Consider the following 15000-nt stretch of genomic DNA (forward strand, 5'->3'; position numbering starts at 1 on the left):
GGAGTGTGATGATACAGCAACTGATACTCCTTTGAAAATGCTATAATGACAAAATATGCACACATATCTACAAAAGAACAGAAAACATGGATATCATCGCATCATAATATGTGACTACATACCAATCCTAAGACACAATACATTGTAAGAACAGAAGAACATGATGTTATCCTCACTAACTGTTGCCTCATTCAAAGTGGCACTGCAATGTTGCACAGGCACACAACTTTTATAAACTCTCAAGAAATCTGTCACCAATTACCCTAATTCATCCTTGTTTATACCAGTCAAGTTACATCCATTAACTGTGGCCAATTGCTGGAATGATTAAACTCTACAAGTGATCAAATACTGATCAACTATTCTTACCATTTTCCTTTCCTAAATAACTCTGAATAGAAGACTGTTTCACCTTTCTCAATGCAATTACATCTAATCTTAACCGGTCAATAAACCGATAGTTAAAGAGGCACTGGGAATGTTATAACACAATACTGGAGATTTTCCCAGCCCTAAATCCTTATGCTGAACTCCAATTTTCTGCCCTTTGTGTATTAGTTAACACACTCTTGAATGTCACCGCAATCTGGGATAACAAGAAACCTTCAGCATGAAGTAGCAGAAGTGTCTCTGCTCTTGAACATTTGCAACTGGTCCCCTACTAAGATAGCCTACATAATTGAAGAAGAATTTCAAAATATCTTTCTTTAACAAAATGCAGAGCCAATCTTGGGACACAAAAGCCTCCAAGTAGAAAGTAACCTCTGGCATCCAGACCAAGTCAGGACTTAAAGAAAGAAGAAGAGACAACTAGGAATTTACACAAAAAAGAAGACTGAACTAAAAGAGAAATAGTAGTGAAAAGAGAAAGAGATAAGAGATGATGGATGCCAAAAAACAGCTGAGATAAGTTACGTTGGTAATTGTTTATCTACAGAGAACTATGACTGCAATAAACTAAATCTTTGTGGTAATTAACATGAAGAAATAAAAAAGGAAAAAATACCTCAGTGCATTTTCTCAATAGATCTCGCTCTCTGCTGTTTATTCCATCCTCTAACATACAACATACATGCATATCTCAGACTTTTGGTGTGACAACTGCCAAAAAAGAGACAAGAAAGAAAAGAGAGAAAAAATAATAATAAAAAAGTAATAACACTCAAAAAAATATTTGGTATCTATTGGTAGACTGAAATACTTCATGCTCACCAGAGTAAGGATTTCAAGCATGCTATCTATCTTGAGCTAAACCTTTATTTACAAACAGGACTCACAGGAAACATATGAAGGCAACTACAGAGAGAACAACTAAATAACAACAGAGCTCCGATAACGTAACACGAGCTGTAAGTAATTTAGGAAATGTACGACTGAGATCCACAGTATTAACACAACTGCTGCCTTCTGCAAGATTTCCCAAAGTCTGAAAGAGAAAAGGACACTAGTTAGCAGGGCACAGAAGTGTCAAGATTTGAAACAAACTAAGAAATATAACATTCAAGGAGACTGCACACTGTCTGTACATTTTTAAAGTAAAATCTCCCTATTCCAAAAGAATACTATTTTTCACCTATTTCACTTTTGAGGTATCCAAAAAAAAGTTTCTTAGAGCCTCACATTTTATTGAGGTAACTTACATATTCCTTTATATGTAACAACTGACGAGAAGCACCAGGTGACTAAAGGATATCTATAAAACTACAAACTTGACCTTAACTTAAAAGTAAAGGAGGAAGAAGAAAAAGATATGAAAACATTGCATGTATACACTTACCTAAACTTATTCTAAACAAAAACTCAGCAGAAAGTGAAGTCAAAATATTTAGTTCTTCAACTTTTTACCTCTCCCCCCTGAAACAAGAGATAAACGAGTTAGCAATTGCTCTTCAAAGCATATATTTTCATACTCAGATTTATCAAGGATGTCAAGAAATATGAAGAGTTCTTTAAAAATCTATGGGAAGGGTACAAGTTTTTGAAAAAAAATCAACCAAATACATCTAAAACCCTGGTAAATATGTAAAGGCTCCATCACATGAGGTCTATTATGCTGTAAAGGACAATGGTTTGGCACTGGCACTTTGGTTATATTATCCATGTACTTTCTGGGGTCCATGGTCTTGATGCCCAGACAGATGGGCCAGAGCCTTCGTATGTTTTTCTGAGTACCATCAAATCATACTAAAAGATATATGAATATTTTGGGAATTTGCAGCCATGATAAGCAAAAAGCACACCAAAGTGAATGTGGTGTGCGAGGCATTTTTCAACAGCTGGCAGCATGAAGATGTTCACACACACAGAGTTGGAGGGGAATAGGGCAATCTATTTACATCTCCGAGGTGTTACATTCAAAACATGAATAAAAGGTGGGTAAATGGAGACATGGGTGTATTTTTTGAGACCTCATGTTCAGGCTGATCAGATCTGTTATGCTATTGGATTAATTTCTTTTTCTATTAGTTTTATCTTCTAATTCATGAATTATAACTCTAAAATCACATGCTAATTTTTTATGATGCCCATCATATTGTCTTGACAAAGGGAAGATATGACAAATACAGAATGCTTAAACAAGACACCATGACAATATATCCATTTGGATTTTTTTACACATAAAAAAAATATTGACTACAATGATGGTTAATAGTTTAAAACAATCATCATGCTAGGTATCAAAGGTCATAGAGCAATAGGGTCAAGTACTGTGGGTAAAAATGAGTTAATGATTAGAACAAAATGCATCAGATGTCAATGGTTGTACAGTAATACAGGATAGCATGGTTGTGAAAAGAGTAAAGAAGGGGGCTAATGTGATAAGGCAAGGACTAGTCAAAGGGGGAGGGATGATTAGATTAGATCAAATGCAGGATATTTATGCATTTGGAGAAAGAGAACAAGTTGCCAAAGGAAATGTGATGTCCAACAGATTGGGGAACCGAGAAGAGAGGACAAGTTACAAGAAAAAGAGGTATGGGCTGCAGAAAAGTAGGGCTAGGACAACAGATTGTGTGGGACCAAAAGAAGAACCATTATAAGGTAATCAATGGGAAAAAGGGTAGAGATGGGTGTCAGTGAAGCACAAGGAGAAATGGGAGAATAAGAAAAGAAACCAGGGGAAGGAGATGAAGCATCAGGATGGGAAAGGATCTGGGGAAGGACACTGTGACAAAAAGGAGTCACATGAGTATCCAGGAGGAGCAAAAGGTTATTAGGAAAAGAAGGGATGGTGGTGCAGATGGAGAATGGGGAGGATGAAGTGTGTTGGGAGAGAGTACATGGAAGAGGGGTATGCATGACTGAGGGCGGAAACTTTGCCAGCTTATTTTTGCAGACGCTGTTGGAAGAAGGTATTGTCAGACAAAGGGGTTATAAGGGGAATCAAATCACAAAGAATCAGGACAGGAGGAAGAGGGAGTGGTGTGGTGTGAGACAGTACCGGAGGGAGGAGGACAGTAAGGATGTAAAGTAGTAATAAGGAAGGAAGGGGTATAAAATGGAGAAGACTGTACAAGACATGATGGAGTGGAGGATGTTGCGCGAGAGGAAGGGGTGTATTACCCTATGGAAGGTAAAGGCTAGATGATCAACTAAGGAAATACCATGCCTATGGCTTCTCCAGGCCATTCAGGACTGACAAAAAGCTAGCCTTTCACCCTTTCAGCATGGCTCGTAAACCCTACATTTACTAAAGGCATGGGAAATAAACTGCCTCTCTCTCACACAGAAAAGGATTTACCTTGTGTTGGAGACTCTGGAACTCTCCTCTTCAGCATACCCATAGCTTCAATCATCTTTTGTGAAGGTTGTCTCCGCCGCTTGCCTGTGTCCTCCCCAGTGGTTCCATCACCTGACTCCTCAAGCTCCTCCTCACCTTCTCCTTCTCCATCGACTCTCTCAGTTGGCACAGTTCCAACTCCACCATCATCCTCTTCCACATCACCTAAGCAAGGCATGTCTGCACCAACCTGCAATGTAAAACCCAGGCTTAATTTTTCTTGATGATTTCCATGCATTTCATTGTTTTGCATTTTCATATGCTGCAGAGTTGAAGACTCTGAAATTCAAACTGTGACTGATAAGTTATTTCATAATATCCAACTTGTATATAACACTGTATGGATTAAATTACCAAAATGCTCCTTTACAGGCAACAATTATATTTGGTGTAAAATACTTTAACAAAGACTGGATGCAAAAGCAAGTTAAAAGTTCTATTCTTAATAAATACACTTTTACATGATCTCATTCTGATTAAAAGCCTTTTGAAGAAAAGAAAAGTACATCCTCTTCTGAATGACTCAATAGTTTTTCAGACTGAAATATTATCTTTTCACATAGTTCTATAGTTTTATAAATTCACAAACTGCTGTATAACTTTCTTTTCTTTCTTATAGAGTGAAGCTAGAATCAATACATCCTTGTGAGTCTATTTGCAAGAATATAAAAAAGCTCTAACTGTGACAGATATGAAAAAGCACACAAGTCAGGAAACCAAGTGAAGTTATTAATTAATCAACAATGAGTTAAATGTGTCATATCATCATATATCTCAAAGCATCCATACCTTCTCATTTGAGAGAGAGAGAAAGAAAGAAAATAAATGGTAGCCTTGTTGCTCCGTCAGAAAGCCATAAAAAAATAAATCAAATGACCCAAAATGGAAATAAAACCATTACAACAGACAGCATTACCAGTACCTTTGAAAAACAAAATGGTGTTTTCTCTTTTCTTCTAAGAATACTGCTTTTGAATGAAGGAACTCTCCAATACAATATGTCAGCTGATTAAAGTTCTGTGTGAAAGCCTAGCAGTGACAATTTTGTGTCCCTGTTTTACAAATACAATGATACTCCTATTAAGGTAAATAACACTAGCTCTTGCTAATGTGTTCTTAACTCTCTAACTTTTAACTTATCAAATTAGGTACTAGAAGAAATACTGAATTCAATAAATGAAAAGACAAGCTTTTTATACAACAAGATTAAATACCTTACTAGCAAGATGTCCATTCTCTTTTTTCCTAAACATCATAAGCAAAATCATCCTATAATGATTATGCTGGATTCTACAAATGCTGATAATCATTCAATCACTGCAACAAAGAATATTCTTGTTTTGACACTAAGATACAAAACAGGTCTAAGGGTAACCTTAACCCAGTGCCGACGGGGAAAAATGTTTGGCAAGTGGACGTAAGAACGGGATTGTTGGCATACATCGGTAGTTTCCCTGTTTGCGCCCGGCTCGATTGGTAGTTTGCGAGTGACATTTAGCACCTAAAAGCTTTTATTTTGCTATAATTTATAAATATATTATAATTTTGAAGGTTTATCTTCATTATAGGTGCCATTGCCTAAAATCTTTACCATACAAATGAAGCTGCTCCTATCGGAGAAAAACAAATCACATCCAATGAGCTAGTGGCATGGGAATGGGCATGATATGATGCCATCCGTTTTTCGGTCCACAACAGCCATGACATGTACGTACATGCCACCCGTCGGCTACGGGTTAAGTTAGTAATAAAAAATAATAGCTAAAAAAATGGAACAGAAAGCTAAATAACTGATTGGCTCTTTCTGCAGCTTTGTGAAAGTTCCTTCAGAGAGACAAATGTGGAAGTATCCAATAACATGCACTAATGACCAACTACAAAATAACTCAACAGTAGTTGATAAACAATTAAACCAAACAAAATTAATACATGACATAAACAATAAGAACAAAAGTTTAAAACAGAAGCAATAAGTCTACTTTACATACATTTTTACACAAGCAAAAATATAAGTGTAATTCAATTATAGATTACACAACTATCTACTCAAACAAATACTATGGTAAATAAAAGCATAATGCAAGAATTATATAATAAACTGCTAATTCTCTCTCTCTCTCTCTCTCCCTCTTTCAAACACACACACCCACACACACACCCACACCCATGCACGCACGTACCCACACACGCACAGATATTCAATTTCTTCCCTAGTCCTCAATTATAGAACACACAACTATCTACTCAAACAAATCCTATGGTAAATAAAAGCATAATGCACAAATCCTATAATAAACTACTATTCTCTTTCTCTCTCTCACACCTTTCATCCACACCCACACCCACGCACACACACACGTTCATTTTCTTCACTAGTCCTTTCATCTGGGAAACTTTTATGCACAGACCACTCCCAAGTTGCTCTAATATCTGTATATTTACAAAATCATGCACTGTATTTATGTACACATGTAAATATCAGTTTTAAATTGTTCTGTGGGCTTATGTTCAAGTAAAAAAAAAAAAAAAAAAAAAAAAAAAAAAAAAAAAAAAAAATGTAAATCAGTCATTTTTTTCTGCACTGCATATGAACATCACATATGATTAGCGTGATCGAGGCTTGGATCAGGGAGCCAAGTTTGTTTTGAATGTATCACACTGACCAAGGATTACAAAATTTATTTTGGGTAAAATCAGATACCATAAGCTCAAAAAAGAAGAAAAAAGGAAGAAAGAAAGGAACTGGATTAGTAGGAGAAATAGTAGCAGCAGAAAAAATAAAAATAATAGGAGAGGGAGTTGTATAGTAATAGTTTCGAGTCAAAGAGAAAAGCCCAAGGCCATTTTTCTAGAACTATGTATTCACAATTAAAATGTATGTGTCTGTAATTTAGTATGAGTGCATGTGAGTGCGCATGTGTGTGTGTGCATGAGTGCACATGTGTATGCAGGTGTGGGTGTGAGTGCAAGTGAGCGTGTGATTACAGGTCTGGGTGTGATTGCAGGTATGGGTGTAAGTGTGGATGTGAGTGAGGGTATGGGTGTGTGTGTGGGTGTGAATGTACATCTGAGTGCATGCATGTGGATGCGTGTTTTCATGTGCGAGTGTGTTTCAACAAAAAGAAGTCTACTAAATCAGGACAGTTGGGGGAAAACATGTTACACCTTCCCATAACATCAAGACATACTGGAAACTGATTTGGACACCAGAGGACACAGATATCACCAAAGGGTAAGCTCAGTATAGTAGAAGTCTTAAGTCATATCTTTTTATATATATATATATGCAAAAGGTCATGCCAACACCTTTGTTGCAGAAGGGAATTTATCTGGAAAAGAACCTCTTTACAGATTAATGCCAATCTGCCACATCTCAATTCACTAGCTAAGCCATCTCGTCCCAAAAATTGAACACAAAAGCCAGAAATCACCCATGATCATTTAAGAAGTGCACTATCAACTACCTCGGGCCCATCATCAGCTGCGTCTCCCTCTAGGCTCGGCATGTCGGCTCCCACCTGGATTGAGGACAAGAGTGAAAGAGGAAGAAAGCTGTGGGTCTGAGAATGGCTTCCCTTGCCACATTCATCTTCGCTTTGCACTTACGTACTTACCCCCTGCTATTCTCTGTGTTGTCTTATGAGATTTACATTCATATGTAGAGAAAGGAGAATGAAAAAAAGAAAAGAACAAAAGATAAAGGATGAATGAGGAGAGGAAGAAGTAAAGTAAGAGGAGGAAAGAAGAGAACAAGTGGCAAAATAAAAACAAAATAGGAAAAAGAGAAGAGAAAGGAAATATAAAAATGAAAAAGGGTTAGAAATAAGCTATGAAAGGAGAAATCCATGTATTATGCTTCCTGACAGTTCAGCTCATGAATAACTTATATATGCACTGCACTGATTTTCTTACTGTATTCTCAAAGTTTGTCAAGTTTTTTTAAATTTATACAAGAGAAATTAAGTTTTAATATGACTTCTAACTTATCATCAAAATACTGGAATGATCCTTCAGCTTCTGCAATGACTTGCTGGAGTTGATAAAGACAATATGGTAGTCAAATAACTAAATATTGGTAAAATGTAAAGAAGAAAAAAGGTTTAATATAAAATAAAGTCCGTAACTAGTATGGTATTATTTGTAAATGAAACAATAAAAATTCAAACAAATGATGAAAAAAATCTAATCCTATATACTGAATAAAAGAAACAAAATAGCAAAGAGATAGACAGTATAAATTCTTAGTATACAAGATCAGAAATAAACAACAGGTGCAAAGCAAAAAATTCTATAAGCAGAACCTCATACTGGCATTCATGCATGCCACTCAAGCCTATACAACTATAGTGTGAAACATACTGGCTGCCAAGTAAAAGAAGAATTATAACCAGGTACAGATGGCTTCACGCTATCTGACTTCTGCCTCAGCAAAACAACTTACCTCAGGTGTCTCTTCCCCCGAGCCATTCTCATTGTCCGCTGGTTGCTTTTCCCCAAGCTTGACCAACGATTCCACCACGCTCATAGTGTCCAGAGAGCCACTGTCCCCAACGCCAGCTCCAGTGGTGGCCTCATGCCCTCCACCAGCTTCCTGTGGCTGCTGCTCAGACCCCTCAATGACCTGGAGAAAGCAGAGATTAACATTTGGCATTTCATATTTTTTACATTAAATTAAGTGAGAAAAAATACACATAAATAACTTCCTCAAATGTCACTGTACAATCTAATTTTGTTGTATCAAGATTTCATTAGATTAAATGTTTGGTCTTGATATCAGTCTAAAAATACTTTGTAATTCTTTACACTAGCAAATTAATATAAGCATAGAATCTAAGATAAAATTGTGTTTACTAACCTGGTTGTGTGTGAGTACCTGGCCCTCCATCTGCGCCAACTGTTGCTCTACAGGGTCAAGTCCTTCAACAACCTAATCAATGCAAGACATTAGCAGACCTACCTTTCAAAGAATTGTTGTCTGAGAAAAAATTCAACTGTGTACCAATCAAAAACTCAAAATCAATTTATGTTTGAAGTAACGTTATTGGGAAAAACAAAACCTATACATTTTCTCAAGGACTATTACTATCAATTTCAACAATGCATATCAAATACAATATGATACAAATGTATAAACAAATGAACTTACTTGGCCACCATTCACTGCAGCTCCTAGATCCCCTTGAACCATTTCTGCTGGAACAAAGCTAATGTTGTCTCCTTCTTGAACAACAACATAGGTCTGGCCAGAGCCTGTTACTACACCTAGGGGGAATTGGAAAATAATCATAATTTTTCATTTTCTTTAAATACTCAAATATACAATTAGTGATATCAATCAAAAGCTAAATATATCTAGAATACATTTAATTTCATAAACTACCATGCTTACCATGATTAAATGCTGCTTTATTATGTAAATAATAATCTAAAGCTGAGAGAAGACTTGCTCTATAAATAATCATAACTCTTCTACAGTTCATCAGAACCATTCTGCATATAAAACCATCTTATGATATATTGTGTAAATGTTGTTAGCAAAAACTCACATTGTCCCTCAACCATCTGGAGTGTTTGTTCTGATCCATTGTCTGTTGTTTGCAGTATGGCCTGGCCTGATGCTAGTGCTTGTTGCAGTTCTTCCAGTGTGGTTGGTGCAGCTTCCTGTGCTTGCTGCTGCTGTGGTTGCTGTTCTTCTGTCACTGTTTCTTCTGGCTGAGTCTGCTGTGACTGGACTTGCTGTGGTTGTTGTTGCACAACCTGCATGGAGAGGGACTATTTAAAATCATATACTAGATCAGGAGTTCTTTATTCTGGGGTCCATGGATGGGTTTCAGAGGGACCATGAGGATCAGATAAAAATCAATATTCATATTAGTGCAGAAGTAGCTATCTTGTATAGCAATCTTGCTGACCTGCATTCAATTCCTGTACCATCAGTGCATGATAGCCCCAACCATTCCTTGCACAAAGGGGGTAATTTAGAAGCATATATAAATAGATGGCCTGTCACACTAAAAATAATTATTGTGAGAAATCGAATTAACCCCTTGAATCTGGTTGTGTTACAGCAATCACATGGATGAAAGTATGGCCATTAGGCTTATGTAAGAGGCCGCTCTGCCAGGTGTGTGGTGTGTAGGCCAGGTGCACAAAAATACTTGTAAATGGTGACAGGGTTCTATGCCTCCCCTTTGAGAAGTTATTTTTCATAGAGTTTTATTGTTTTTTCTCTCTCTCTTTTACAAAGTACACATGTCTTTTAATTTGTTTTATCCAGATGGTAATACACTGTTCTCCTTGCACATACTCCATAGCATCTCTCTGTGTAGTAAATAACTTGGTGGTGGTGGTGGTGGTTGTGGGGGATGGTGGTGGTGGTGGTGGTTGCGTTGTTGTTGTTGTTTGTCATTAATTTTCTTTCACAATATTCAATTTTCTTTAATACAACCTGTATTGCATGGATATGGTGTCCTCCCTAGTACTGGCACTCTTCCAGTCATGACTTATGGACAATACATTCCACACTCGTTTATTGATGTGGATAATGCAAAAACCCCTTTCAAAATGCGAAATAAGTCTAATCACCTTCCAAGAGCTTTGTGCACTCATGGCAAGTCTTTTCCATCACCCACGCATGCAATTTTTACCCATGATGGCATGTTCACATCACCCACCCCTCAAAGCCATATTTACTCATGGTATGATGGCCATGTCACCCGGATCAAAGGGGTTTAACTTATTAATATAACCATTATAATCATTTTTTTCTTTTTCTTTTTCACTACTTCTGGCAAGGATTGCATACCCTTTTTATAGTGGAAAGTCACATAGGATACATAGAACCAATCCAATATCTGTCAGAGTAACATAATTACTAAACTGAAAACTTGGTTTACCACAGTGATACTGTATAGGTATCATATAGAAGAGGTTAAAGATGTCAACAGTATAACTAAATATTTTGAGCCATGTTTATGCAAGATTGCTGATTTAAAATGCTGCAAGACAGTTATAATTTCAATCTGCATGACTAATTATAACAGTTATAATAATTACTCTTTAAATAAATCAAAATGCCCTTCAGTCCTTTTCTACTCATCTCCAGATAAGGACTCTACTATTCTTTTAATGAAAGTTACAAAGCCTCAGTGGCTGTAAAACCAACTGACCTGCTGCACAGTTTGTTGTGCTTGTGTTTGTTGGACAGTTTGTTGTTGCTGCTGCTGCTGCTGTGGCTGCTGCTGCTGTTGTTGCTGTGCCACCTGGGCAGCACCAATGCTGGTTACTTTGTTAATGTTTCCTTGCTGATCTACAGTACCTGTCAAGTTGATCGGATCAATCCTTGGAGAAATGGGTGGAAAAGTATCTACTAACTCACAAATTATTCTCACCTACTTCGGCCCACCCAATATTACAATAACCGATAATGTTTCACCCTTCATTACCTTTCTTAACTTTTGTGAGACAACATACCAATAATGTTGGGCATCACTTTGCGGAACTGTGGGCCAGGTTTCTTTGCTGTGTTGGTGGATCCTTTGTCCAAAAGGAAGGCATATTTCTTGGTTTCTGCTGTGGTTGGTGTCTGTTGGACCATTTTAGGCGCTGCCTGGGCAACAGTTTTTGGTGGCTGCTGAACTGTGGTGCTGTACTGGGCATTTGCTGAAATTTGCAACAATCTAATATAAGTACCTGTCTATTCTGGGAGACAGTCTCATAAAAAAAAAAAAAAAAAAAAAAAAAAAACTGTGTCCTTGTGTACCAAATCACAATATCAAATGTAGTTGCGCAAGCGTAAAATTTGTTCACATAATCTATAACTAAAACAGTTACTTTTTCTTACACTTTGTCTCTTCAGCTGTAGTGAGACCAGCTTCTTCACACTGGGCAGCGATATCCAAAATACCTCGTACCTAAAAAAATAAATGTTTAATTAAATCTAGGGGATAAAAAAACAGATGTAACATAAAAAAATTATATATCACAAAGTATAAAGAAAGCTAAAAGTTAATTCCCTGCCACAGTTAGCAGGTACATTGTATCTTACTTAATATATGACAAAATTATCAAAATACATGATGATGGATATTCAACAATCCAGAAATGCTTTGACAGTGCTGGTTTACCATTAGGAGTAGAAAGAGAAAGATAAACAAAAACAGGAACAGGAAGAAGAAAAGAACAGAAGGGAAAGAAAAAAGAGGAAGAGGAGGAGGAGAAACAATAAAAGGTGGAGGAGTAGGAGCACAATAAGTAGGAATACAAGGAAGACAAAGACAAACAGGTGAATGAGAAAGATAAGGAAGAAAAGAAGGATAAGGACAAGGTAAAAAAGAACAGTACATGGAATAGGATTTGAAACATATGGTTGATTAAGATGATGATGATCATAAGGAGGAGAATGAGGTGAAGGAAGGAGATCAGGGAGTGGAGGAGCAGGAGGAGGATGGAGAGGAAAGCAAGGTAGAGGAGGAGGAGAAGGAGGAAGAATATAACAAGGTGGAGGAGGAGGAGGAGGAGGAGGAGGAGGAGGAGGAGGAGGAGGAGGAGGAGGAGGAGGAGGAGGAGGAGGAGGAGGAGAAGGAGATAGAGGTGGCGAAGGTGGAAAAGAAAGTGGAAAGGAGGAGGAGAGGGGTGACAGGAGGTACGGTACGAATGAGGGAAAGGAAAAAGGCAAGGAAAACAAGGTGAACAAGAAACAAATGCACAAAGAGAAATGAAAAAGAACAGCCATATCTTGATAATACATCAGTTACAGAAGGGTCCATAAAGAAAAAGACATAGATAACTGTTCGATAAAAGAACATGTACGTTCTATACATACCTGTAGTGCTCGGCCTAACTTAAGGAATGCAGCAAGGTGCTCTTGCTCAACCATTACTTTACCTGTAAAAAAGGCAATTATTAAACAAAAATTAAGCAAGGTAAAGCATAAGCCTACAGGCTGATACAGCTTATTACATGTAACAAATATTTTATATATATAACTCCTTTTCTCTTACATACCTATATGTTAAGGGAGTGAGTGAGTGAGTGAGTGAGTGAGTGAGTGAGTGAGTGAGAGAGAGAGAGAGAGAGAGAGAGAGAGAGAGAGAGAGAGAGAGAGAGAGAGAGAGAGAGAGAGAGAGAGAGAGAGAGAGAGAGAGAGAGAGAGAGAGTGTGTGTGTGTGTGTGTGTGTGTGTGTGTGTGTGTGTGTGTGTGTGTGTGTGTGTGTGTGTGTGAGGGAGGGGGAAATTATGAAAAGAAAAATACCATTAACAAAATGAGGGAGTGTGCATATGTGCATGTGCATATGTGTAACCCAGCACCATTTCATTCATTGTCTGGTTGGGGAATGTACACTATTATCTATCAATACTAACAAAAATCATGACTTGCAACTCATTTGGTGGTGTATGTCAATAGTAGAAAACACAAAGCACGAAGCACACAAATATTGTCTTTTTAAAGGATAATAATAGTTTTGTGGAGTACTTACCATTGTACATAAAATCTATGACTGCCCGCAAACTGTTATAAGAATATCCATTAAATTTTATAAGATGGCTTCTTGCTGGGTTGCCCTTTAGTAAACCCTGCAGGAAAATGAAAGAACTCTAGTTAGCTTTAAAATTCATAGAGGTATAGTTAAGAAAATACACATAAACAGATATGGTAAATCTGAATCTTATATTAGGGAACATGAAAAAGGGGTAAGAAAATGGGGGGGGGGGGGTAAGAGAGGGGGGCAAAACATTACTATTCACCTCTAAATAAGGACTACATGCTGAAATGACTGCCTTGTGAGCCTTCACTTGGCGACCTTCACATTCTAGTCCGACATCAACAAAGCGACCCTCTTCATACAGTTGCCGTAGGTATTCTAGCAACACCGATGAATGGTCGCACCACTGGATTTCCACGGGTGGCATTCTTTAAATCTGGTGAAAGTGGATAACAGTAAATATTAGCATCATAGTATAAAATAATAATACATAATAATAATAATAATAAAAAAAAAAAAAATAATAATAATAACAAATAATAATAATAAAAATAATAATTTCCAGTAATTACTCAAGCATTATATATCACTGAGATATAAGAGACATGTGATATAGCATATTTCTATAAGTTTTACTTTAAGCTAGTTCATATACAAATCAAATGTAACAAAAAGGAGAGAAAAATAATAATAAAAAATAAAATGAAATAATTAAAGAACTTCACATCTACATGAAGCAATTTTAGCCGCATTACTGAATTAAACAAATATCTTTTCTACATAAAGTTAGTATGTTAATATTTTCTTGCAACCTATTCACAACAAGTGAAATTTGGATAAAGTTTGGGTCACCAGGGTGCATTAGCACATGTCACTGTGCTTTGGCTATGGTTTAGCTTACTGCTACGCTCCCAAGACCTCAAACTCGCCACCAGAAGAAGATGGACTCATGACCCGATTAGACATTAACCAGCCTAGGCAAGTCTTTCACAATTACATGATAGGACCTCATACAATTAGAAAATTAATGTTGTATTACTCAAAAAGGTTCTTTATTATCATTTCTTATCCCACTGGATCTGGATGCTTCACTGCCATCACATGGCTCAAAATAAAAGCATTAAGCTTACATGTGTGGCCAATCTGCTGGGTATGTAGTAACAAGACTCTATGCCTCCCATTTGCAATGTTATCTTCTCTTTAACTACATAAACATTTTTTGCTTTAATGTCCTTTTCAGATGGCTATATGTATCATTTGATATGCTTAATCCATATGGAAATAGACAGTTTTCCCTGCACAGACCCCATATCATCTCTCTGGGTTGTCCACAACTCAGTGCAAAAATAATAACAATAAGTAAAATTTGATCTGTATTCATCTTGTTTTTGTTTTTCCATAATATTCAATTTGCTGGAATACAACCTGTGCCACCAGTCACAGTGGCCAAGAACAGGATCTTTAACATGGAAATAGTGCCCTCCCTGGAGCCAGCATTCTTCTGGTCATGGCACATGGACATTATATTCCACACTTGTTTACAAATGGAAATAATACCAAATGAGTCTAATTACTCTCGAAAGGCTTTGTGCACCCACCGCCAGTCATTCCCATCACCTAGGCCTTCAGATGAAATTCTCATAACAGCAAGTTCTCATCTACCCATCCCTAAAACTAAATTTTTCATGACGTGGTCACAAAGAAAATAATTGTGCTTCACAGCACCAATGATGA

General features: G+C 37.0%; 1 protein-coding gene across 6 annotated transcripts in view; it reads right to left on the reverse strand.

Moving 5' to 3' along the window:
* Positions 1 to 15000, reverse strand: part of LOC113822061 (longitudinals lacking protein, isoforms H/M/V) — a 23241-nt gene that overhangs the window by 2246 nt on the left and 5995 nt on the right. For 2 of the 6 annotated variants that reach the window (XM_027374582.2, XM_070138476.1), the window contains exons 2-15: positions 13529 to 13702; positions 13261 to 13357; positions 12606 to 12667; positions 11625 to 11694; positions 11255 to 11443; positions 10951 to 11099; positions 9328 to 9538; positions 8928 to 9043; positions 8637 to 8708; positions 8223 to 8402; positions 7246 to 7299; positions 3743 to 3971; positions 1778 to 1854; positions 1 to 1426 (exon numbers count right to left, since the gene is read on the reverse strand). The exon at positions 1 to 1426 is cut by the window's left edge and continues 2246 nt beyond it. In XM_027374582.2, coding sequence (XP_027230383.1) covers positions 1826 to 1854; positions 3743 to 3971; positions 7246 to 7299; positions 8223 to 8402; positions 8637 to 8708; positions 8928 to 9043; positions 9328 to 9538; positions 10951 to 11099; positions 11255 to 11443; positions 11625 to 11694; positions 12606 to 12667; positions 13261 to 13357; positions 13529 to 13693 — 1623 coding nt within the window. In that variant the 5' untranslated portion in view covers positions 13694 to 13702 and the 3' untranslated portion in view covers positions 1 to 1426; positions 1778 to 1825. The remainder of the gene's footprint in view (positions 1427 to 1777; positions 1855 to 3742; positions 3972 to 7245; positions 7300 to 8222; positions 8403 to 8636; positions 8709 to 8927; positions 9044 to 9327; positions 9539 to 10950; positions 11100 to 11254; positions 11444 to 11624; positions 11695 to 12605; positions 12668 to 13260; positions 13358 to 13528; positions 13703 to 15000) is intronic. The other 4 variants (XM_070138477.1, XM_070138479.1, XM_027374583.2 and 1 more) reach the window with 3 other exon arrangements.

Source organism: Penaeus vannamei, chromosome 24, assembly GCF_042767895.1.
Source record: "Penaeus vannamei isolate JL-2024 chromosome 24, ASM4276789v1, whole genome shotgun sequence".
Taxonomy (NCBI): domain Eukaryota; kingdom Metazoa; phylum Arthropoda; class Malacostraca; order Decapoda; family Penaeidae; genus Penaeus; species Penaeus vannamei.